The 26273-nt window shown below is 38.4% G+C and overlaps 1 protein-coding gene across 5 annotated transcripts in view; it reads right to left on the bottom strand.

Moving 5' to 3' along the window:
• LOC140135607 (uncharacterized) overlaps positions 1-26273 on the bottom strand; it is a 65371-nt gene that overhangs the window by 24556 nt on the left and 14542 nt on the right. For 3 of the 5 annotated variants that reach the window (XM_072157154.1, XM_072157156.1, XM_072157152.1), the window contains exons 4-17: positions 26070-26191; positions 24998-25098; positions 24421-24567; positions 23040-23147; positions 19971-20363; positions 9607-9999; positions 7859-7972; positions 7442-7555; positions 6669-6782; positions 6253-6366; positions 5856-5969; positions 5278-5391; positions 4881-4994; positions 4296-4415 (exon numbers count right to left, since the gene is read on the bottom strand). In XM_072157154.1, the coding sequence (XP_072013255.1) occupies positions 4296-4415; positions 4881-4994; positions 5278-5391; positions 5856-5969; positions 6253-6366; positions 6669-6782; positions 7442-7555; positions 7859-7972; positions 9607-9999; positions 19971-20363; positions 23040-23147; positions 24421-24567; positions 24998-25098; positions 26070-26191 (2182 nt within the window). Of the gene's footprint in view, positions 1-4295; positions 4416-4880; positions 4995-5277; positions 5392-5855; positions 5970-6252; positions 6367-6668; positions 6783-7024; positions 7139-7441; positions 7556-7858; positions 7973-9606; positions 10000-19970; positions 20364-23039; positions 23148-24420; positions 24568-24997; positions 25099-26069; positions 26192-26273 lie in introns of all 5 variants that reach the window. The other 2 variants (XM_072157153.1, XM_072157155.1) reach the window with 2 other exon arrangements.

Below are 26273 nucleotides of genomic sequence, written 5' to 3'. Positions count from 1 at the left end.
TAGCACTGGTCTTAATGTGTGGTTCAATCTCGTCACGGCATTTGTCAATAAATTTATCGACTGTCTTACTCTCACCTGTAGATGGAGTCCAACATGAACGTTTCTTTTGTAATGAGTCGAACGCATCAGAGGTGTCACCTTCAGATGTTTCTGGGTCTTGGAAATGGTATTTAAGACGAACTCTTCTGTAGAAGGCATCTAAATCACGGCGCAAGTTGAACTCGTCGGTGTGCTCTTCGACCGGAACAAAATTAAGTCCTTTACTAAGAACCTTACGTTCGTCATCGGTGAGAGGAAGATCAGATGGAATGGTGACAACTGTCTTTAAATTTGAAGTTTCAGTTTGTGAGTCGTTGTGAGTATTAGATCTGAAGGGTGATAGACGCTGCAGTTTGGATTCTTTGGACTCATTTACGAATTCAAAAGTTCACGATTCAATGAGTGGATGATTTGACGGGGATGAGATTAGTCAGGCATGAGAGTACTTAGCTGGTTCTTGTAGTGTTGCATCTTCTCGTGGAATGCATCTCTTTTGGCAGTCATTGCCAACAATGTATTACGCATGAGTTTGCGAGAAGATTGATCCAGGATAGACATGTTTCTTCGATGGTGATTGGGACTCGATGACACGTTGGAGTGGAATTTGACACGGAATCCGTTTGGTATCAGTTTACGGCGCAGACAGGTGCTGATAAACTTGATGTGACTAGCAAATCTAGTCTTTCCGAAGGTGGCCATAGCAAGTGAAGTGATGGTCTGTTGTTCCTCGACGGTGTACTGGTTGATATTGTCTTTGAGTTGACGATATAGTCCTGATGTAGTTTGTTTCAAAGATGGCATGATGGTCAAGATGATGATAATAGTCGCAGATAAGAAAAAATGGTGATTCATAGTAAGTCGTAAGTTCTGCGTAGTACTGTATTGAAATTGTAGAGTCGTAGATAATAAGTAAAAACAGTACCAGTTTGTTGTATAAAACACACAATGGTTTAATATAAACACACGACGTTTCGGACCAATGGTCCTTTATCAAGTGATGCCAAATATTTGAAACGAAACAAAACAAAACAATATATCGCGTACGTTGTTAAGCAGACCAGTACACCGTCGAGGAACAACAGACCATCACTTCACTTGCTATGGCCACCTTCGGAAAGACTAGATTTGCTAGTCACATCAAGTTTATCAGCACCTGTCTGCGCTGTAAACTGATACCAAACGGATTCCGTGTCAAATTCCACTCCAACGTGTCATCGAGTCCCAATCACCATCGAAGAAACATGTCTATCCTGGATCAATCTTCTCGCAAACTCATGCGTAATACATTGTTGGCAATGACTGCCAAAAGAGATGCATTCCACGAGAAGATGCAACACTACAAGAACCAGCTAAGTACTCTCATGCCTGACTTTTCTCATCCCCGTCAAATCATCCACTCATTGAATCGTGAACTTTTTGAATTCGTAAATGAGTCCAAAGAATCCAAACTGCAGCGTCTATCACCCTTCAGATCTAATACTCACAACGACTCACAAACTGAAACTTCAAATTTAAAGACAGTTGTCACCATTCCATCTGATCTTCCTCTCACCGATGACGAACGTAAGGTTCTTAGTAAAGGACTTAATTTTGTTCCGGTCGAAGAGCACACCGACGAGTTCAACTTGCGCCGTGATTTAGATGCCTTCTACAGAAGAGTTCGTCTTAAATACCATTTCCAAGACCCAGAAACATCTGAAGGTGACACCTCTGATGCGTTCGACTCATTACAAAAGAAACGTTCATGTTGGACTCCATCTACAGGTGAGAGTAAGACAGTCGATAAATTTATTGACAAATGCCGTGACGAGATTGAACCACACATTAAGACCAGTGCTACCATCAAACATAATCTGAGTAAAGGCGAACTGATTGCCCTCAAGAAACTTAAATCAAATGACAATATCATAATCAAGCAGGCGGACAAGGGCGGGGCTGTTGTTGTTTGGGACAAAGACACATACATCACGGAAGCATCTCGGCAACTCTCCGACACAACCACCTATGCTAAATTAACAGGAGACCGCACTTTGGACGACCATAAAATGATCTCAGACACTGTCAAGAACCTCATCAAACAAAAGGAGCTGCCCAGCACTGCTCAGAATTTGATCAACCCATGTCCGCAAACTGCAAATTTCTACATGCTTCCTAAAATTCACAAGACAGGCTCACCAGGACGCCCCATTGTCTCCTCTCATTCATGCCCCACTGTGTACATTGCGAAGTATCTAGATACTATTTTAGCACCGCTCGTCACTCATCTTCCCACCTACATCAAGGACTCATCTCATACGCTTCGCATTCTCAACAACTTCAAATTTGATTCTCTAGCAGAACGATATCTATTCACCATGGACGTATCATCTTTATACACTTCATTGCCACACAATCTCTGCATGAAAGCTTTGGAACATTATCTTGACACTAGATCTGAGCAATCCCCATCTACTGCCACTCTTCTCCGTTTATGTGAACTGGTTCTCACCACTAACACATTCCAGTTCAACGGAGAGCACTACAAGCAACTCAAAGGCATAGCTATGGGAGCACGTATAGGCCCAAGTGTAGCTTGCTTAACTGTTGGATATGTAGAGAAGAACATACTCAATGACTACAAGTCCATCCACCCTGTACTCTTCAAGCGCTACATTGATGACATCTTAGGGATCTTTGTTGGAAGCAGACATGATCTGGAATCGTTCATCAATTACGTCAACAACTACAGTGAATATCTTAACTTCACCTGGGATATTTCTAACGAGAGTGCGAACTTTCTTGATCTGAAACTTAGCATAAATGGGGACGGCATTTCGTCTACTATACACTACAAGAACACAGACTCTCATAGTTACCTACGTTATGAATCAAGTCACCCAAAGAGTTGCAAAAACTCTATTCCGTATAGCCAACTCCTTCGTGCTAAAAGAATTTGCAGCGACGAAGAAGATCTCGCCAACATCCAGACAGAAATGAAAGGCTTTTTCCATCAACGGGGGTATCCAACACACGTCACCCAATCTGCCATGAACCGTGTTCAAGAAGTTGATAGGGAATCTGCCCTGACAGAATCAAGCAAATCCAGTTCCAACCGTGTACCCTTGGTTCTTACATACCATCCTCACACCATTCCCATTCGTAATATCATAAGACGACAATTCAAGATCCTGCAAGAAAGTGAGGACACGCGTGATATTTTTGATGAGCCTCCAGTTACAGCCTTCAAGAAAGATCGTAATATATCAGATCATCTAGTGCGTGCTTCACATCCGCTGCCTCCAGTTTCCGATGAACCTGGTACATTCAGTTGTAAACGGAAACGATGTAACACTTGCCCCTATGTATCGTTAGATCTTACACATCGAGGGACCCCATGGCACGTTTGACATCACAAGCCATTTCACATGTGTCACCACCAACGTAGTTTACGTTATCATGTGCACGAGATGCAAGAAACTTTATATCGGTGAAACATGCCGTCGTCTTGCTGACAGATTTACGGAACATCTAAGATCAATCAGAATCAATCTTGACGGCTTCCCAGTAGCACGGCATTTCAACCATCCATCTATGTGCACCATTGCTGATATCAAAGTTGGCGGCGTCATTGCATCTAGAGGCTCCAACCAAGATCGTCTTGCTGCTGAGAACCGTCTCATCTTTAAGCTGGGAACGCTACAGCCACAAGGACTTAATACCAAATTTGAAATGTTTAATTTATAATTTATCTTTTCAGTATATATATTTTTTTATTTAACTCAGCATCTATCACAGCAAACTTATCTCCCGCGTGTTGATTTAACTTTTGCGTTTTCGCTCACGCGCGTTAGTTTTTATGTCCGCGCGCGTACACGCATCCGCGTTTATTTGGTCTGCTTAACAACGTACGCGATATATTGTTTTGTTTTGTTTCGTTTCAAATATTTGGCATCACTTGATAAAGGACCATTGGTCCGAAACGTCGTGTGTTTATATTAAACCATTGTGTGTTTTATACAACAAACTGGTACTGTTTTTACTTATTATCTACGACTCTACAATTTCAATACAGTACTACGCAGAACTTACGACTTACTATATATATATATATATATATGCTTCTTGTTCACAATGTAAATTTTGCAGGGCCTCCTTGGAAATCAGTGTTTGACATTGAAGGAGCTACCCTGGCTAAAGAAAGTTCAAATAAATAAATAAATAAATAAATAAATAAATAAATGTTCTCCTACCCACAGTGGGTGTTTTTTTTCACTTACTTGTAGGCCTATCGCATATGGTTCCAGTGTATCCAGCAGCACATGTACAGGTATAGGAATCTACTCCATCTGTACAATTACCTTCATTTTGACATGGGCTAGGAGTGCAATCGTCGATGTCTGAAAAAAAAAATTATTATTGTACAAACAAACGTTTTAACATTCAAATTTTGGTTTAAAGTGTCTAATAAAAACACTGAAGTGGCAAGGTTTTTGCGTTCACATGTGTCTGCGTGTAACCAGCAGCATAGGTACATAAGGTAAAACATCATTCAGTCTGCCCCTACATATTGACATGGAATAGGATCGCAATATTTAGCAAATCCCATCATGGATTTACAAGTATTCAATCTACCATTTCAGATAGTGCAAAATCCAAAGCAAATATGATACTTTTTTTACTTACTTGTATCGCATATGGTTCCAGTGTATCCAGCAGCACATCAACATCTTTTCGATCTGCCCTTTATTTTACATGCAATAGGATCGCGATATTTAGCGAATCACATCAGGTTTTTACAAGTATTCAATCTACCGTTTCAGATAGTGAAAATCCGAAGCAAATATGATACTTTTTTCACTTACTTGTATCGCATATGGTTCCAGTGTATCCAGCAGTACATGTACAGGTATAGGAATCTACTCCATCTGTACAATTACCTTCATTTTGACATGGGTTAGGGGTGCAATCGTCGATGTCTAAAAAAAAATTATTATTGTACAAACAAACGTTTTAACATTTAAATTTTGGTTTAAAGTGTCTAATAAAACCACTGAAGTGGCAAGGTTTTTGCGTTCACACGTGTCTGCGTGTAACCAGCAGCATAGGTACATAAAGTAAAACATCATTCGATCTGCCCCTACATATTGAGATGGAATAGGATCGCAATATTTAGCCAATCCCATCATGGCTTTACAAGTATTCAATCTACCGTTTCAGATAGTGAAAATCCGAAGCAAATATGATACTTTTTTCACTTACTTGTATCGCATATGGTTCCAGTGTATCCAGCAGTACATGTACAGGTATAGGAATCTACTCCATCTGTACAATTACCTTCATTTTGACATGGGCTAGGAGTGCAATCGTCGATGTCTGAAAAAAAATTATTATTGTACAAACAAACGTTTTAACATTCAAATTTTGGTTTAAAGTGTCTAATAAAAACACTGAAGTGGCAAGGTTTTTGCGTTCACATGTGTCTGCGTGTAACCAGCAGCATAGGTACATAAGGTAAAACATCATTCAGTCTGCCCCTACATATTGACATGGAATAGGATCGCAATATTTAGCAAATCCCATCATGGATTTACAAGTATTCAATCTACCATTTCAGATAGTGCAAAATCCAAAGCAAATATGATACTTCTTTTACTTACTTGTATCGCATATGGTTCCAGTGTATCCAGCAGCACATCAACATCTTTTCGATCTGCCCCTTTATTTTACATGCAATAGGATCGCGATATTTAGCGAATCACATCAGGTTTTTACAAGTATTCAATCTACCGTTTCAGATAGTGAAAATCCGAAGCAAATATGATACTTTTTTCACTTACTTGTATCGCATATGGTTCCAGTGTATCCAGCAGTACATGTACAGGTATAGGAATCTACTCCATCTGTACAATTACCTTCATTTTGACATGGGTTAGGGGTGCAATCGTCGATGTCTGAAAAAAATTTATTATTGTACAAACAAACGTTTTAACATTTAAATTTTGGTTTAAAGTGTCTAATAAAACCACTGAAGTGGCAAGGTTTTTGCGTTCACACGTGTCTGCGTGTAACCAGCAGCATAGGTACATAAAGTAAAACATCATTCGATCTGCCCCTACATATTGAGATGGAATAGGATCGCAATATTTAGCCAATCCCATCATGGCTTTACAAGTATTCAATCTACCGTTTCAGATAGTGAAAATCCGAAGCAAATATGATACTTTTTTCACTTACTTGTATCGCATATGGTTCCAGTGTATCCAGCAGCACATGTACAGGTATAGGAATCTACTCCATCTGTACAATTACTTTCATTGTGACATGGGTTAGGATTGCAATCATTGATATCTGAAAACCAATTATGATTGGAGAAGCAAAATGTTTCAACATATCAATTTTGTGGTTTAAAATGTCTGATAAAAACACTGAATTGGCAAGGTTTTTGCGTTCACATTTTCTGCGTGTATCCAGCAGATGTACACAAGGTAAGCATATGTACACAAGGTAAAACATCTATTCGATCTGCCCCTACATATTGAGATGGAATAGGATCGCAATATTTAGCCAATCCCATCATGGCTTTACAAGTATTCAATCTACCGTTTCAGATAGTGAAAATCCGAAGCAAATATGACACTTTTTTCACTTACTTGTATCGCATATGGTTCCAGTGTATCCAGCAGCACATGTACAGGTATAGGAATCTACTCCATCTGTACAATTACCTTCATTTTGACATGGGTTAGGGCTGCAATCGTCGATATCTAAAAAAATATTTTGTGACAAAAAAGTTTGAACATTTCGAAATTGTGGTTTAAAGTGTCCGATAAAAACACTGAATTGGCAAAGTTTTTGCGTTCACATGTGTCTGCGTATAGCCAGCAGCATATGTACATCAGATAAAACATCTTTTCGATCTGCCCCTTTATTTTACATGCAATAGGATCGAGATATTTAGCGAATCACATCAGATTTTTACAAGTATTCAATCTACCGTTACAGATACTTGTATCGCATATGGTTCCAGTGTATCCAGCAGCACATGTACAGGTATAGGAATCTACTCCATCTGTACAATTACCTTCATTTTGACATGGGTTAGGGGTGCAATCATCGATGTCTAAAAAATATTATGATTGGAGAAGCAAAATGTTTCAACATTTCAATATTGTGGTTTAAAATGTCTGATAAAAACACTGAATTGGCAAGGGTTTTGCGTTCGCATGTGTCTGCGTGTAACCAGCAGATGTACACAAGGTAAGCATATGTACACAAGGTAAAACATCTTTTCGATCTGCCCCTACATATTTACATGGAATAGGATCGCAATATTTAGTCAATCCCATCATGGATTTACAAGTATTCAATCTACCGTTTCAGATAGTGAAAATCCGAAGCAAATATGATACTTTTTTTAACTTACTTGTATCGCACGTGGTTCCAGTGTATCCAGCAGCACATGTACAGGTATAAGAATCTACTCCATCTGAACAACTACCTCCATTTTGACATGGGTTAGGGTTGCAATCATCGATGTCTGAAAAAAATATTATGATTGGAGAAGCAAAATGTTTCAACATTTCAATATTGTGGTTTAAAATGTCTGATAAAAACACTGAATTGGCAAGGGTTTTGCGTTCACATGTGTCTGCGTGTAACCAGCAGATGTACACAAGGTAAGCATATGTACACAAGGTAAAACATCTTTTCGATCTGCCCCTACATATTGAGATGGAATAGGATCGCAATATTTAGCCAATCCCATCATGGCTTTACAAGTATTCAATCTACCGTTTCAGATAGTGAAAATCCGAAGCAAATATGATACTTTTTCACTTACTTGTATCGCATATGGTTCCAGTGTATCCAGCAGCACATGTACAGGTATAGGAATCTACTCCATCTGTACAATTACCTTCATTTTGACATGGGTTAGGGCTGCAATCGTCGATATCTGAAAACAATATTATTGGATAAACAAACGTTTTAACATTTCAATATTGTGGTTTAAAGTGTCTGATAAAACACTGAATTGGCAAGGTTTTTGCGTTCACATAATATCTACGTGTAGCCAGCAGCATATGTACATATAAAACATTTATTCGTTCTGCAGTATTGACATGGAATAGGATCGTAATATGTATTATCAATCCAATGAATTTACAAGTATTCAATTTATTGTTTCAGATAACGAAAATATAAAGCAAGTAAGATATCCAATGTATCCAGCAGCACATGTACAGGTATAGGAATCTACTCCATATGTACAACTATCCTCTATTTTGACATGGGTTAGGGCTGCATTCATTGATATCTGAAAACCAATTATTTTTCAACATTTCAATATTGGTTTCGCAATATCACAATCATTAAAACTGATGGCTTAAAGATACTCATTTTACCATTTCAGGTAGTGCAAACCCTCAAAAAATACGTTACTCTTTGCTCAATCATTGATATCTGAAAACCTGCTCAATCATTGATATCTGAAAACCAATTATTATTGGAAAAGGAATTAGTTGAAATTTCAAAACTGTGGCTTAAAGTATCTCATAAAAACAATTGACAAGATTTTTGTGTTCACGTGTGTATACAAGTATCCAGCAGTATAATGAACAGGTAAGGCATCTACTCGATCTGTCAGCTACCTCCATTTTGACATGGGTTAGGGACCGTTCACAAACACTTGTTAGGGGGGCCTGATGCAAAAAGGGAGACCCTGAACATTTTTGACCCTCCTAAGGGGGCGCACTGAAAAAATGTCCACAAACATTTCTGAAAAAATTGAGTTTATATGTTTTTCTATGGGTTGACCCATAATAATTTTCATGTCAAAAAAGGGGGGGCTGAAATTTTTGAGGTCTGTAAAGGGAGGGGGGCGAAAAATTTTCGCGGTGAAATTCTTTTGCATCAGGCGGCAGGCCCCCCTAACAAGTGTTTGTGAACGGTCCCTTATGGCTGCAATCATTGATATATCTGAAAACCAGTTATTAAATGAAGTGTGCGGCAATCACAAGCACAAATGAAGTTAAATGAACAGAATTAAATACATAACATGCAAACGGGAAATCGCAGACTAAGCAGGAAATATCAAAAATGGGAACTGTATATAGCAATAAAAACGAAAAAAGAAACCACAAGCGAAATGTAAGAAAGGGTAGATTTATGGGAACGGGGTTAAATAAATAATTAACATGGAAACGGATAATCACAAGCTAAGCAGCAAATATTTAACAAAAAATAGAAACAAAATAGGCATATGTAGAAGGAAGAAAGAAAGCAAGCTAGAGAAGCAAGCAAGCAAGCAAGCAAGCAAGCAAGCAAGCAAGCAAGCAAGCAAGAAAGAAAGAAAGAAAGAAAGAAAGAAAGAAAGAAAGAAAGAAAGAAAGAAAGAAAGAAAGAAAGAAAGAAAGAAAGAAAGAAAGAAAGGACAGGTTTAGATAAATAAAATTTTTTTACCTTTTCAATGAGCCTTACAAGACCGGTCATGATTATTTAGGTAAATACCCCCGGTTTGAGTCTGCTCATCAGAAAGCTATTGATATCGTTTCAACTATATAAGTCTATTTTTATTCAGGTTTTACCTACCTAAAAATGTAAAATTGGCTTGGAAACCTCTATAGTTCCCAGATTCATCGGATTTGAACTCGAGATAGATATATTGCCCTGAAGAACGTATTACCGGCTCGAGGACATCGATCATAGATCCGCAGAACACGTCGATTAATCGACTTTCATCGGCTTCCGGCCCGTCGTAAACACTCAAATAGTCCCATGGACATCCAGCAGGAATGTTCGAGGAGTAAACCGCGTACACCCATTCTGGTGTCTCGATTTCCAAATCTTGAATGACAAGTTCAACATTGAAACCAGTTGGTGCTGTAAGATTGTATTGGCAGTCGGCATCGTAGGGGTAGTCGTCGGGGTAATAGGGAGAGCTTATTGTTCCCGGCTCTGTCAGGTTATGGTTACATGTCGTTTCTGAAAAATAGTATTGCCAAAATATGGATTATATACAATAAAGTGAGCATATAGTGTAATGTATTAGGATTTAAGATGCATCTGGTGTCCCCTTTTTTCAAAGTGTCTGTTTTCCATCTGTCCTTAGTTTAAATTCGTTCCATTGCCTAAATATATAACTGCTCCAAAATATTGATAAATTCAAACATGGTTGAATATTTGAAATGCAAGGTTGCCGAATTCGACAGGCTTGAAGTCTTGTATTTCAAAAATGTGACCAAAATACTGACCAGAATCATAATATTGTTTCTGCAAGAATGGCACTTATTAAATCATATTTAGTTACTATAGTCTGTCCACTTTGAAGTACAAACCAAATCTGTGGCATCGGGGGTCGATGCCTTGCGTCACACGCACTGCGTGTTAAAAAAAACGTAACGCGTAAAGAGTGTGGCGCGCTCGATAAGTACAAATCGCGCAGCACTTGGCGCGCCAAAGAAGCATAACACACGCATTGCACTGAAATAATTATTCTCATACCTCCAGTTTCCGAGGTCTATTTACTTTGTACTTCTAGGTGGACAGACTGTACGTGGTCTGTAAGGTCTGTAACCTTCTGGTTGGGGTCATCATGATACCCCCCCCCCAAAAAAATTAACGGTAAAGTGATGAGTAAACCTACATACATCCCTCCTCAACAACCTTAAAAATCTTTTGTTATGAACATGGATAGAATACATAATAACAGCATAGTTTGAAGAATAATTTGACAATAACCATGATAACTTGAAATTGTTCATCTACATTATATATACTGCATAAACTTCAATAACACACCTTTTTAAGTGACATGGGTTAGGGCTTTGCGTTAACGTAAGTTGCACATGGGCATCTTCTTTCGATCTTCTTTAAGAACATTCTGATAGTGTTCTTTCTTCAGATCTTGCTGCTGACAAGAAATTCGAGCTCAACTTCACACCACGCTTGACACAATCTTTGATTACATTCAATGCATCAATGTTTGCGAGTGAAGCTTGATATGAAGCAGAGTCTGCCCAGGTTACAACCGGTTCCGTTAGAAACTCATGGTGTATTTGCAAACCGTTAAGCATGAACCAGGAATCCTGTGCAACTAAATCTGTATATGCAAGTGTAGTAGACTCAGTGATAACTGTGGGCTTTCCGAACCTAGTTCCAAAGCGGTCCTTTGGGCATCCATTTCCACTTGGGTTTGCTTGTTAGAAGACTATCAGCCAGTGCATGTCGCTCTAATGTTGGTACCTTGTTGCTGAATATAATAAAGCCAGGGGAACCAATTCTGACATCAAGTAGGCCTACCATGAGTGCCACTTGAATACCGTAAGTGCATTTTCTACAACGGAAAGGTTGACATACCTATAAACTCAGCAAAAGACATCACAGACTGAGGTCGTTCCATGGGGCATCAACCACATAATTACATGCAAGCAGGGATATGAGACATGCCACCACCACAATGGTAGTAAAGTCTAGCTGTCAGTGTTTGCACCTGGTGCTTTCTCGTTGTTCCTGTTCCTGTTGGGAGCCTGTTGATTGACTGCTCAGCACCTACAGGGTGTCCCAAAAAGAAGACTATCAGCCAGTGCCTGTCGCTCTAATGTTGGTACCTTGTTGCTGAGTATAATAAAGCCAGGGGAACCAATTCTGACATCAAGTAGGCCTACCATGAGTGCCACTTGAATACCGTAAGTGCATTTTCTACAACGGAAAGGTTGACATACCTATAAACTCAGCAAAAGACATCACATACTGAGGTCGTTCCATGGGGCATCAACCACATAATTACATGCAAGAAGGGATATGAGACATGCCACCACCACAATGGTAGTAAAAGTCTAGCTGTCAGTGTTTGCACCTGGTGCTTTCTCGTTGTTCCTGTTCCTGTTGGGAGCCTGTTGATTGACTGCTCAGCACCTACAGGGTGTCCCAAAAAGAAGACTATCAGCCAGTGCATGTCGCTCTAATGTTGGTACCTTGTTGCTGAATATAATAAAGCCAGGGGAACCAATTCTGACATCAAGTAGGCCTACCATGAGTGCCACTTGAATACCGTAAGTGCATTTTCTACAACGGAAAGGTTGACATACCTATAAACTCAGCAAAAGACATCACAGACTGAGGTCGTTCCATGGGGCATCAACCACATAATTACATGCAAGCAGGGATATGAGACATGCCACCACCACAATGGTAGTAAAAGTCAAGCTGTCAGTGTTTGCACCTGGTGCTTTCTCGTTGTTCCTGTTCCTGTTGGGAGCCTGTTGATTGACTGCTCAGCACCTAGGTATATACTAGGCACAAATCTCACGATAGTTGTCTCCCGGATCTTCTTAGATCTGATTAAGAACCTCGTTAACACAGTCCGCTATCATCGTCTGTAAGGTCTCATCTAAATGAGATCTAACTGTGCCAGTGGCATGTTGTCACTGTGTGTCAGTGAATTGAAGTTCTTCCGAAATCTCAGGAAGAGGGTTACTTATTTTAAATGGTGTTGCCAATAGTATTCACGGTTCTCTCTGTGAAAAACAGACCATCGCTTGTTCGACCAGTAACGTCATTTACCTCATCAAATACTTACTCTATAATAGCTTATAACATCCAATGTTGCCGAAACCATCATATGAAAATTATGAATGCAGTACCGCGTGGGAGGTCACCGTAGTGATAATAATTATAAACCCAGACGAAAACTAGCCGGTTGCAACTCAAATCAACCCGAACCCACTCCTCACACACTCAAAGGTAATTTATTACACTAGCGGTCACCGTCTTTCGCGGTCACTGTCTATTGCGGTACTGATATTAGCCTTACCAATTCGCCAAATTTATTACATATGATTTTAATATCATTAATAAAACGCTGTATATATGTCAGTAATTCTATAAGGAATTAGTTACATGACATTTACGTATTCTTTTTGCATGAATGCTTGAAAGGGACAACATGTTAGGGGCCCCTATACGTAAGTTTTAAGGAATTCCATTTTCCAAATAAAGGGCCACCTTCCTTGAATCACTTAAAAGTTAAGGATTTGAAAAACCAAACGCACTCAGACAGAACCGTGAAAACTTTTGGCAACACCAGTAAAAATCATTCGAATCACTGGTCCTAAAAACAAATAATAATAAAACAAGAAATGTCTTTAAAAAGACAATGCCACGGATGAAGACCATGTTTCATAATTTGCATTGATAGTCCATGATATGCTGGTAATTTGTTTTATGTGTAAATTAATTTCCGGATGGGACATATGGGTATTTATTGGTAAATACCACCAAGGATATAGGAAATACAAATTTACTCTTAAAATGTGTGTTAAGCATATCTAATTCAGAATTGTATAACAAAAATCTCCATGCATATCAATCCAAACAAGTTTCCTGACAATCCGACAATCAATATTCTGTTGACCTCAGATAACCTGGAAAATGTTCCCCACTGAAAGATGATAACACCCACCAAGTTTCATTACCGTCCAACAATCCAACAGCAGACCTCAGATGACCTTGACATGACCTTGAATATGTTTGGCGCTTCATGGTGATCACATCCACCACATTTCATGAAATGCTCAATCAACCACATATGACCTTGACATGACTTTAGATTGTGGGCGCTCCGATTGTAAATAACATCAAGTAAAGTTTCACGACAATCTATGACATTTTTCGCGATTTCATCTACCATATTTCATGACAGTCCAAAAGGTCATCAATAATGGGACATGCACCCTTCAACAACAAACCAAACATAAACTCCTATCCTAAAACTTTCTGTCAACTCTCTAATTTATAACTCCAAACTGTCTTTTTATTTTTTGCCTTTTAGTAATGTTTAATATAGTATTAATGTTAAATTGTATTTTCTATCTTTTATCAATGTTTAATAGTATTAAACATGTTTAAGAAATACACTGTGACTTTTTCTAGTTTATAAATAGCTATAACTGATCGCATTAAATCAATTTAGGGATCTTTTAGAGCTAAAATTAAGGGTCTTTCAGCGCGCTGGTTTTTTTTTAAATTCAGGGGTCTGTGAGAACTGCGCTGTCCAAAAGCTGGGGTTTCTCTTATATATCCGTATGGCCATTTAGTTAGGTGCCCCTCGAGCATTATTTCAAAAGGAAAGAGAGCAATGTAGGAACATTATTTTTAAAACAAACATGACAAAAAGATCGTTAGACCTAATATAAACCATAGACCATTCAATTGTCTATGTACAAGCTTGTCAGATTCATGCCTACATATGATTATGCTAGTTGTATTTTTATAATATAAGTCATAGAAAAATAGGAAAAACTTTGTTTATTTCAAACCCGTTCTTTTTAATTGAAAAGACAAAATTAATGTTAAAGTATCATTTGTTTAATTACATTTTGAGGCTACTTTTAACCAGCCGAATCACATGAATGTTCTATTATAAGATGTTTTGCTTAAATCTTGTTGGACCAAGGTCATTTTTAATTAATGAATAAATAAATTATTAAATTAATAAAACAATGCAATAATTAATTTATTTACCTTTCTATCTATAAGTACAAGTCAAATGGGGGTACATTTGTTCAATATTATAGCCTACATGTATAAATTATGCCCATGTCATAACTATGCCCTAAAAACTTTATTTTGCATGGGATTTTTCCTGTTGAAAAGACAAAACTGATGTTTAAGATATCGATTATTTTATCGATAGTCCTTTTTTTTATCCATAAAACGATAAAGGATAGGAGATTTACTGACTCCCACATGGTCCATACTAATATTTTAATTATATATACAATATTAGATCTATTATCAACATGATCACAACCAAACATCACGCTATGCCCAGTGGTCTTGCAGGTCTGCAAGGATACTACGATCTGTGATGATACTACGATCTGTGATACTACCGACAGCTAAAGTATTGTTGATAGGAGGAAAGGATGCCAAACATTACTTCAGAAAATATAATATTTTCATCAAAATGTTAACAATTTGAACAACATCGAATTCTTTCATTTTGGACATTATTATATCCACTTTATTTTTCAAACTTCAAATAATTTTACTTTGTGTAGCAAATATGATTTTGAATTTCCAATTCATTATCCAAATAAATACAATGTTTTAGGACAGACTTGTTGCAGTCTAAAAAGTTTTTGTTTGTTGTTATTATCAGTATTGTAACATGCTAGACTTGGAACAAATCTTAATTAATTTTTATTCTAAGAAAAAACATGCATTCTAAAAGTAAGCATTAAAATGAGCAGAAATTTGCATAATTTTGGCTAAATTTGGATTGGTCATGATTAGTAATATTAAATAATACAAGTGTATAACAGATGGCAGATATCAAAAATTGTTTTAATGATTTTAAACAGCATTTTTATAGAGAAAGACTGGCATCCCTTTCAGTGATGTGCGCCCTTATGTTAATTTGCTCATGCACGATGGTCGAATTCAGCACCGTTGAAGAGCTGGCGTTTGAACTTGAAAATCGGTGTACTATGAAAGCCGAATAGATTTCATGATGGAATTTGAATGTCTATGATACTAGTGATGTGAGTAATATTATGATTGTGTGTGTAGGGGGGGGGGGTACATAGGCAAAATGCAAGGCTGTTGATAAATGCACTTGTCAGTTAAAACCCTGACCCTGTGATACTAGTGATGTGAGTAATTATGATTGTGTGTGTGTGGGAGGGGGGGTACATAGGCCTGTATGTTCAGTAGTTAAGGTTATAGATTTCATGCATGTGAAAATGCAAGGCTGTTGATAAATGCACTTGTCAATTGAAACCCTGACCCACTCCAGCCTGCCTGCCGAGTACCTGGAAAATAGCCGGGCAGTTTATGCACATATCAAATGCATCCCCGGCCCCTGGGGACCCGGGGATGGTCCGGGACTTGACATCATGTGACCCGGGATTTGACTCATAATGTGTCCCGGGGGGAGCCGGGTATTGGCCGGGACTGGTATAAGACTTGACATCGGCCAAAACCCGGGAAATTTACGGGCGAGGGCCGGGATTATGTCGCAACTTACCCGGGGTTTTCCAACCAGTAAAATGGGCCGTGAATATGGTCGTGGTTTACTAGTAGGCCTAAGGATGCCCGCATTTATAGGCCGGGGAATCCTATCACTTGGCCGTACTTGAGCCGCGGATGTATATTAATAATCTACTAAGTCACCACATTAATGTTACTTTTCATATACATGATATAAATCCATTCATAAAAAACAAAATCTTGGCTGTTGCCCGGGGTCTGTTGTTTCCAAATTTTGCAGTAGGCCATGTATCTGCTATTACGCGGGGCTCTACAGTTAGCATGTTAAACCAGACCACACTGGCTTCTTGACATGCACGTGCAAACGAGAGCCTGCTATACGCTTACTTATGCCAAATGTATTGGTTTTATTTTTAACGTTATTTTTAAAAGTTTTATCCACCCGCCGAGAGTAAAGTTTTAAATTATTAGGCCTACATTCAAAAACAAAACTGAACGTGACAATAAAAGAATCCATGATACTTTTGTGACATCTGCGATTGACTGCTACATGGCCATAATACTTAGTAGTGTCCATGTTCTTTATAAATTCTCAGTCGAGCTGTATTTTTCTTCTTTAAGAATATAATTATGGGTGTGTGATAGAAAAATTGAATTCAATGTCTTGTGTTAATATACATGTTTTTCAAAACTATATTGTATTTTCATGTTGGAGCGTTTAACAATATCATTAATCAGAAATCGTTGAAAGGATATTTTAAATAATATCCAAAATGACAACCTCGTGAAACAAAATATTGATAACTTGTGCGCCAAAAGTTATAGATAGTGATAGTGATAGATGATCATTTTATTTTGAACAGGATACAAGGTAGCCCTATTTGGATGAGGTATGGGCCTTTACAGAATAGCCTCATTATAATTGAAGTTGCATTTTGGATTGATATAAAAAAATAAAATAAAATTACGTGCTTAAAATGTTTATGCAAAGATCGAACATTCGCCACTCCCGTATCCTGGACAGATGTAAATGCAGTGATCTGTTTCTTTCAAATCTTTGATGGTTTAATCATATAGACCTACATGTACGATATTCCTGGTTTATTCCTGGCATTTTCCTACCCGCCATTCATGCCTCGTAATATATTTAAAACAAGCATGCATATTTTATATAGTAATGGCACACAGGGATCCCTCTCTTGCCCCGTTCCCACTGTAAAGCAGCGTTTTTGCCGAACCATGAAATGGTTTCAGCCTATATTATTTGCCTTTCTAAGTTCCTTACATACTCAGCAATATTTTGGTCTCAAATGGGCATCCAGTTGGGCGCATTAGTCTCCACTGAAAACCCACCCATTGATACACCAAAATCACTGAAATGTACCCCGAAACTGTGGCAAAAATAAAGGGATATATAACAATTTTCTGATTCAATGCCTATATGTAAACTGTCAACGTTTAAGCCCGCGCGTTGATACTCAAGTAAGCAAGTAGGCCTACACCAAATATATATAGGAAGGAAAGAATTACGCTGCTCTGCGCTAGTAACGAGAATCTAGGTAGCCTAATTTTGTTATCGTTTTTAGATTGTTAAGGTGAGTAACTGACGTATTTGCAATGGAACACACATATGCCTATATTTGAAGCGTTTGAATCCACCCAGCATGTCCAGAGTTCGGCAGTCCATTAGAGACATATACCTGCCGCGCCGAATTTTGAACCCGTATGACAAGATTGCCGCGAAATAAAAACCATATTAAGATCCAGGCCTATATCCGATGCTCAGGGCCGGGAACTTGGGCCGAGGAATACCCGGGGTTTGCATCGGTTTGCATCGGTTTGCATCGGATATTCGCCCCCGGGGGCCGGGGAGTGGCTGAGAGGTTTCCCCGGGTGGGTTCGGGAGTGGCCAGGTGTTTACCCGGGACTTGAACTTTTAAACCCAAAATCCACGGCCCACGACCCGGCCATCCCCGGGTCCCCAGGGGCCGGGGATGCATTTGATATGTGCATTATGACAGATGGGCATTGACACAAATCTTGTCCTGTAGTGCCAGCCATGTGTCGTAACTTGCAAATCAGTGTACTATGAAAGCCGGTTAGATTTCATGATGGAATTTGAATGTCTGTGATACTAGACTAGTGAGTAATTATGATTGTAGGGGGGGGGCGGTGCATAGGCCCGTATGTTCAGTAGTTAAGCTTATAGATTTCATGCACGTGAAAATGAAGGCTGTTGATAATGCACTTGTCAATTGAAACCCTGAGTCCCTGACCCACTCCAGCCCCTGCCTGCAGTGCAGAGTACCCGGAAAAAATAGCCGGGCAGTTTATATAACAGACGGGCATTGACACAAAATTTGTCCCTGTAGGGCCGGCCATGTGTCGTTTCCCGTCGGTCCGGGACTTGGCTTGGAGTTTTAAAATTTTTGAAATTTAGCCCTGGTGTAAGTCCCAGCCACCCCTCCCCCTGGTACCCTGGCCGTGGGGGGGGGGGGGGGGGCTGGAAATTGACAGCTGCATATAGCCATATCTTTGATAACATGGTCACGTATAGTGATGGTGTTGTACATTATACAAATGATGAGATATCCTCTAAATAGGCACAATTTCACGGCTTTACCAGACGCGTATAATGGTGCGAGTAAATTAAACGTCATTTTGTGCGTAGGAAGTTGCAATTCAAAAAACTGCGATAATTTAAAATGACTGCAATTTTGCAATGAAAAGCAAACCACCAAAACTTTCTCATTTGTAGATGTATAACACATTGGTATGCATATAGCCTGTGGCAATGAGCTAATTTATCCTTGTACTATGTATATAAAGACCATGCACATTCTTCATATGAATCACAGGCCTATATTCACATAGCCATATACATGTACCTGTACAGATGTACACACACCCACACAAACAACTGTATTTTATCCAAGGTAATTGCAGACCCCTCCTACATACGGTACCCTATAACCATAAACCCTAAACATGGGCCATATAACACTAACCGTAATTCTAATCCTAACCCTAATCCTAACCCTAATCCTAACCCTAACCTAACCCTAATCCCAACCCTAACCCTAACATACCATTAACAGGCAAACCCTAATCCTATATCAATTCCTAACCTTAGTCCAAATCCTAATCATATAGCCTTTAAGGGGGTGCTCCTTTTGAATGGATAATAAATTGGACATTCAAAATCATACTTCTTACACAAAGTGAATTTAATTTCAAGTTAAAAAAACACCGAAAATCCTCTCTGTTGAACGTGTTTGGTGTCAATCTGAACTGAAATTAAGTCATGCACCAGATTTTGTTGATTATAGCCAAATTTATCCACAGACAAAACACATATCCAGCCCATTTAATAACTGCCTAAATTGTTCTAGTTAAACAAAGTTATCGCTACTACTCCTAATCTTCTATGTATACAAAACTGCTGGCGAAAATTGTGTATCTGGATCTCATGGACGGTCATGGCCATCATGCATTAGATAAGATTTAACCCAATAGTCAGTGAATCCCATGGAGTGCATGCATGTGGTTGAATAGAACTCTGACAGGACGAAGCATATAGGTACAAACATAGGAGCCAATCTCAACTAACATGAATTAAATTTCATGCATAAGCAAATTAAGCTAATTCCCATGCTAATCTGGCAACATTATAATTCAATAGCAGTATGAGCCCAAATTAAAGACATGAATTCCACCAACATTGGGTGTAATAAATAAAGAGACCCACATAGCACCCAATTGGGCTATTTTTAAGTGGAAATTCCGTATTATAGCCACTGCCGTGGCAAAAACACTTCCGCACATATTAATTTTTATTTTTTGTATCACAGTAGTGTTTCTAGTTTTTCACCACCTAGCGCCTCCGTTAGAACGGTGAAAGCTAAGGTCAACAACTGGTTGTTTTTGTACTGTTTTATATAGTGACTAGAATTGGGTCTCACCGTCCTGAATGCCAACCTGCCTGAACAGTTTGTTGCCAATCTTCTTCCTGATAGCTCGTGGGCTCGCACTTGTTGTTTGAAATGTCGCCGGAACGGACACTGATATCGTTGTCATACTAAGTACTGTTTGTGTCGCCATATTTTGCGGTAATGTTGTGGCGGCAGTCGCAGTTGCAGAACTTGGCAGAGAGGTTGATTCAGACGGTGGCAGTGAAGTCGTTTCGGGTGTTAATAATGGCACTGTCACCTTAGAAAACTGAAATTCTAAGAAAGCACACGAATAGCCATCTGGTTGTAATTCATACTCATTTTGACATTCGCAATCATATGACCCATCGGTGTTGATACATAGATGCTCGCAAAGATCGGTCTCTAGCAGGCATTCGTTAATATCTACAAAAATATATAAAAATATTAAAAATCCAATGTTACAAGAGAAAATGTTTTAACGTTCGATTAAACGTGCTAAAAAGACATTATTGTCTTAGTATATGATTCAAAAAACCACCCAAGTCCAGAATTTAAAATGAACCCCACGAAGTCCCTGAAATGCTAATCGTCATACCTTATACAGTTTAACCCACCCATTTGCACGTACAACTTACCATATTGACCAGGTAAATCTAACTGAAGGAATTAAAATGATACAGGTTTTTTTCTCAAAATCACTTCCCATGGACTTGGGTGGGTTTTGGATTCATGTATTCAAATGACCGCACCGTTCTTGAAATATAAGAATTTTACGAAACTACCTCATTTTCAGTCCGTTCCACGGAGTCAAATATCTATCAATGACAATAGACGCCTCATGCGCTGATGATGCGCAGTGATTTTTTTAGCACTCCGAATACAGATCATCGATTGATATTAGCTTCGTAAAATTCTTATATTTCAAGAACGGTGTGGTCAATTGTCAAAATTCAAAAAGTACGTGATAGCCGATTTATTCCTCAACCATACCAGTTATTATTTATCTTGTGAAGCAACCCGAGGTTTCGCTGCCCAGAGAAATCATGGCGACTAAAGATACACCGATGATTCCTAAACAACGAAACTCCAAGTTACCCGGGGAATAACTCATGAAACACATCAACGAGAGACGAGTAAATCACACGAAGAATCATATAAATACTTTGCATTTATTACATAATAATAAAACTCGCGAGTGAACAAAACTGATACAGACATAATATTGCATACGTGTTGAGCTGGTAACACATGGGCGAGGACTACGACCTAATTACTGATCAAAGGCCTTATATAGGAGGTGGCGTAGTGATACCAAATTAGGAAAGATAAAATAGTACCTAAAATAAAGAAATCGCCATAAATAATATAAGGCATTTTCTGGAAACTACAAAATGCGCCGATCATGTTTAAAACACATAATAATAAACTAGCCTAAAAAGAAACTTATAATTTTTCACAAGGTCATATCTTAAAATCCTGTCTATAAAAATGAACAAAAATTACACACAGGATTACTTCAATACTCTACTCTAAACACAAGTCAGTAACCAAGCAGTTGTCCAACTGACACGACAGCAAATTGTACAGACATGGAACACCTTCCTGGACCACATTGACAGCCCAACAGATTTCTTTTGCTGGGTTCCAATTATTCGCCTGTGAATGTGGTCCCGGAAGCTGTTCCGTGTCAGTGCATTTTACTGTTGTGTCAGTTGGACAACTGCTTGGTTACTGACATGTATGAAAATTTTGCTATTTTGAAGCTAAACTGATGAAATATGGTGTAAAAGCGGAATAAATGCTCGCGAAGCGCGCGAAAATTTGCACTTTTGGGGCTAAAATGGGCAAATATGAGGTTAATTTGATCAGAAACCCATATTCAGGCGTCAACATGGGGGGGATGATTGTCTGGAGCATCCCCCTGGTAAAATATATAAATCCCCCATCCCCCCCCGGATCTACGCCTATGAACCCAGCAAAAGAAATCTGTTGGGCTATGAATGTGGTCCAGGAAAGTGTTCCATGTCAGTGCATTGTGCTGTTGTGTCAGTTGGACAACTGTTTGGTTACTGGCCAGTGTTTAGAGTAGAGTATTGAAGTAATCCTGTGTGGAATTTTTTTTTCATTTTTATGGACAGGATTTTAAGGGATCTAGAATGAGCGTTTATTGCGTTTCGACAGTATTATTTGTGGGACATGAGAGCACCTCAGACCTATCGAATTGCATTCTGAATACGAAGCATGTCTTTCTGATATCAAATAATTTTCATTTTTGAAAATCACGATATAATACAAATTTTATGACAAATTATAAAATTTGATATTTTTCAAATTTTGATATATAACAGTCCTCGAAGTAAATTATATAAATCTAATGATATATTCTTAAAGTGTATGTAGCTGGCAGGAAAAGCCGACGGTCAATTGACAATTTTGACCTTTCATATTGAAGATATGGATTTTTTTCCCAAAAAGACCTAATTTTTTTGGGTGTTTTTGGAAAAATAATCCATATATTCAATTCGAAAGGTCCAAATTTTCAATTGATCGTCGGCTTTTCATCCCACCTACATACACTTTAAGTATAAATCATCAGATTTATAAAGTTTACTTCGAGTACTGTTAAATATCAAAAATATCAATTTTAATGATTTGCCATAAAATGTGTATTAAATTGCAAATTTCAAAAAATAAAAATTATTTGATATCAGAATGACATTCTTCATATTCAGAATGCAATTCGATATGTCTGATGTGTTCTAATGTCCCAAAATAAATACTGTCCAAACGTTCATACCCCAGCCCTTAATATATGACCTTGTGGAAAATTATAAGTTTCTTTTTGAGGGCAGTTTAGTAGGGTAAATATTATAACTACTGTTTTATGCTCTACAATCATTCGTGCAAATGTTGGGATACTATATGCGATTGTACCTCATTATTTCAGCTTAAAAGGATCAGAGAACCTCCTTGACAGTTGTTACTAATATTATGTTATAATTTTGGCACAGAATAACAAAATTAAAATTTGACTGAAATCTTACATTATGGCTTTAACACTTTCGCTTTAGGATCACTGATAAAATACTCTTCACCTACCTCGGCAACTTAATCCACTTTCTTCTAATTCATAACCAGGTTGTGCGCATTGACAGGTGCAATTCGTTTCGTTGATGATCGCATTGTGCCCACAAACAAAACCGCATGCTGTAAGAAAAGAAACATAAACATCTTAGAGTAGATACGCTGGCGAAGTTACGTAATAATCGGATTAACTACCAATAGGTGAAAACGATTTTTGAATATACCGCGCTGCACTGACACGTTCACGCTGTACCTCTGCATTTAATCATATCATGCTGATCACTTGCACCTGTAAGATTAGTACCTTTGAAAAGACCAGTATTGTATTCAATCTTTGATTGCAGACATACACATGTGATGAGTGTAACCTGTTTGTAGTGCAGCGCGAAATGTTCAAAATTGTTTTCACCTATTGCTATGGTAATTAATCCGATTAATTACGTAACTTCGCCAGCGTATACCAAGGGAGTTGTTAGGAGTATTATAAAAATGTTGTCATCTTTCTTCTGCCGGCTATTTTTAAGAAAGTTATCAATGCCAACTATAGACCCGTGTCGTTGACATCAGTATCTTGTAAATTGTTCGAGCACATTCTATTTTCTCAAATTATGTCGCAACTGGAGAAATTCAAAATATTATACATTTTCCAGCACAGATTCAGAGCACAGCACTCTTGTGAGTCACAACTTGTCATCACTGTGGCAGACTTGACAACAAAAAGCTTATGACACCGTTCCCCACCAGCGCTTGATCCACTTGATTGTTATGGTATACGTGGCACCATCTTGAATTTGATTTAAAATGGCTGACGATCCGAACACCACGAGTCGTTGTGGATGGAGAAGTTCAATACCAACTTCAGTCATCAAGTCAGGTGCACCCCAGGGAACGGTCTTAGGACCTTTGATGTTTTTAATTTACATTTATATTAATGATATAGCATTGGCAAGGCCGTGCCTTGAGTTTGCTTGCGCTGTACGGGACCCATATGGTCCGACATCCAAAGAATTGAAGCAATACAGCGCAGGGTAGCTCGGTTTGTATGTAAAAATTACCGAAGAACAGAGGGTACGGTCACCACTAATATCCTTCACAATCTGCAGTGACCTTCCCCTGAGGCGAGCCCTGGAGCAGCAAAGAAAGCAACATAGAATAACAACAATGTATACAATTCAAATGGTGAAATTGCAATACCCATAAACACCTACAAATATAACTTTTATGCAACTTTGTGCAACTTTGCAGAATGTTTAGGCAATGCGCAACTTAATGCAATTTTGTATAACTTTGGTCTATTTTGACAATTTTGGTCAACTTTGGGCAATTTTCCCTGTGATACGGGACCTCTTTGTATCAACAAATACAATACAAAGTATCAAAGACAAAAGTAACAAACCTTCCGGCAAGCAATGATTGCCAAAATAGCCTTCGCCACAATCACATGTACAGGCTGTCGAATTCAACACTCCGTTGCCGTTGCATGAGCCAAGTGGGTTTTCAAAAGCACATGTACATGCTCCGTCATCAGGACTGCAACTATAATCTGAAATCAAATGTACGTATTAATTTGAAATATCTTGAGAAGCAAAGGAGAGCAAAAACAAATACTTACGGACAAGTCGAAGCTAGTCGAGATCACATTATCCGAGTCCAAATCGAGCTCAGGCAAGTCTGTGTCTGACTATTAAAAAAACGGAGTCTAACACGAGTTTTAAACAGTAGAATGGGAGTCGAATTGAATCATTAGTAATCACTCGTTTGGAAGAGCACGTGATCTGGAACAGAACTCTCAAATCTGCACTGATAAAACTTCTAGGGATAATATGGTACATCATAAGGCGGGGTTGTACACAATGGGGAGCTTGCACGAGTACATGGACTATAATGATGTGGATATAAGTGTCTGTTCAGTTCTATGACGATTGAAAGAAAATGTTTCAAAATAATGACGCTACACTACTTGTTCAACCTACCGCATAAGTCGTCATTACACCAGCCGCTTCCTGAAGCACATTCAGTACAAGGGTCCACTCCCGTAATATAGGGATCTACGCCAGACTCCCAAAATTGACCACTAAAAACGAAAACGTTAATTCAAGTGAGTGTTACTGGAGTCATTGGCATTCTCTCACCATGCTCACCATTGAATGATTGAGGAAAACACAGACTGAAACAGGTCAAACGACGTAACAAATTATTTTAAAATAAGACGATCGGTAAGGCTGTTTTTTAAACGTCGGTTTAATGATCTTTTTTCAAAATTCACATTAGCAGTGTGGACACGTTTGCTATTCTAGAATCTTTAAAATTCAAATAACGTACTTTCAGTGAAGAGGTCATTCGTGACCTTGACGCAAAAGCCGGAACCACCGTTTCTAGTGATGGTATACAAGACTGCTTCATCAAAATGAAACAAGCTGCACCTAACATAATTAAAGAATTTTTAGTCTTAGGCTGTCAAAACCAATTGAAGAAACTTACTATTTTATTGCTGATATTTTTTTGAGTGAACCACCAACTTTTTCAAAGCGCGTTGTTATGATGATGATCCAACAGCTGATGACTGATGGAAAGTTGTGTCACTTGCGGTAGTGATGTTAGTCTTTCTTGCAGTCTTCAACAGTTGATCATAAACATCATCATGATAGGCGGCGGGAGACGGACCCCCCTAAAAATTCCTAAAAAAAGAAAAAAGTAATAACTGCCCTGTGTATCATCCTTTTAGCCTGAAACACCCTATTTTGAGGCGCAATAGGCCAAAATTTTACAACTGGTTAGTTTCTTCAATTGGTTTTGACAGGATTAATTATCAAACCTGACGAACATGTTTCAAGATCCACCTGACGACACGTCGTGTCACACAACTCTAAATTCTGATCATTTCAAGAAGATTTTGGAAGCAGAAGTTTCAGTGAAAATCACTTACTAACAGCCTGTCTTTGATTGAAATTGAGATACGGGTGAACACTTTTTCTTATCTGTATAATACTGTACGTCATTATTTGAGGTTGGAAAAAAGACCTATTTGAACTTATGTGAACTTACACATCTTCATAGACACATTTCCAGTATATTCGGTCTTCTTTGTCTTTGTAGTTGAAGGTATCATATAGTTCCGGGCAATATTTCTGGGCGCACGCAAAAGATGTGCCAGATGCCCAGCTTACCTTGAATAGAAAACACATCAAAATCACTGAATCTAACTGTTTGCTATAAATAATTGACGACAATTACAAAACAAAGTTCGTT

This window comes from Amphiura filiformis, chromosome 16 (assembly GCF_039555335.1).
Source record: "Amphiura filiformis chromosome 16, Afil_fr2py, whole genome shotgun sequence".
NCBI lineage: Eukaryota > Metazoa > Echinodermata > Ophiuroidea > Amphilepidida > Amphiuridae > Amphiura > Amphiura filiformis.
Note: the sequence above shows the minus strand (reverse complement) of the source record. Positions and strands in the feature narration are given on the sequence as shown.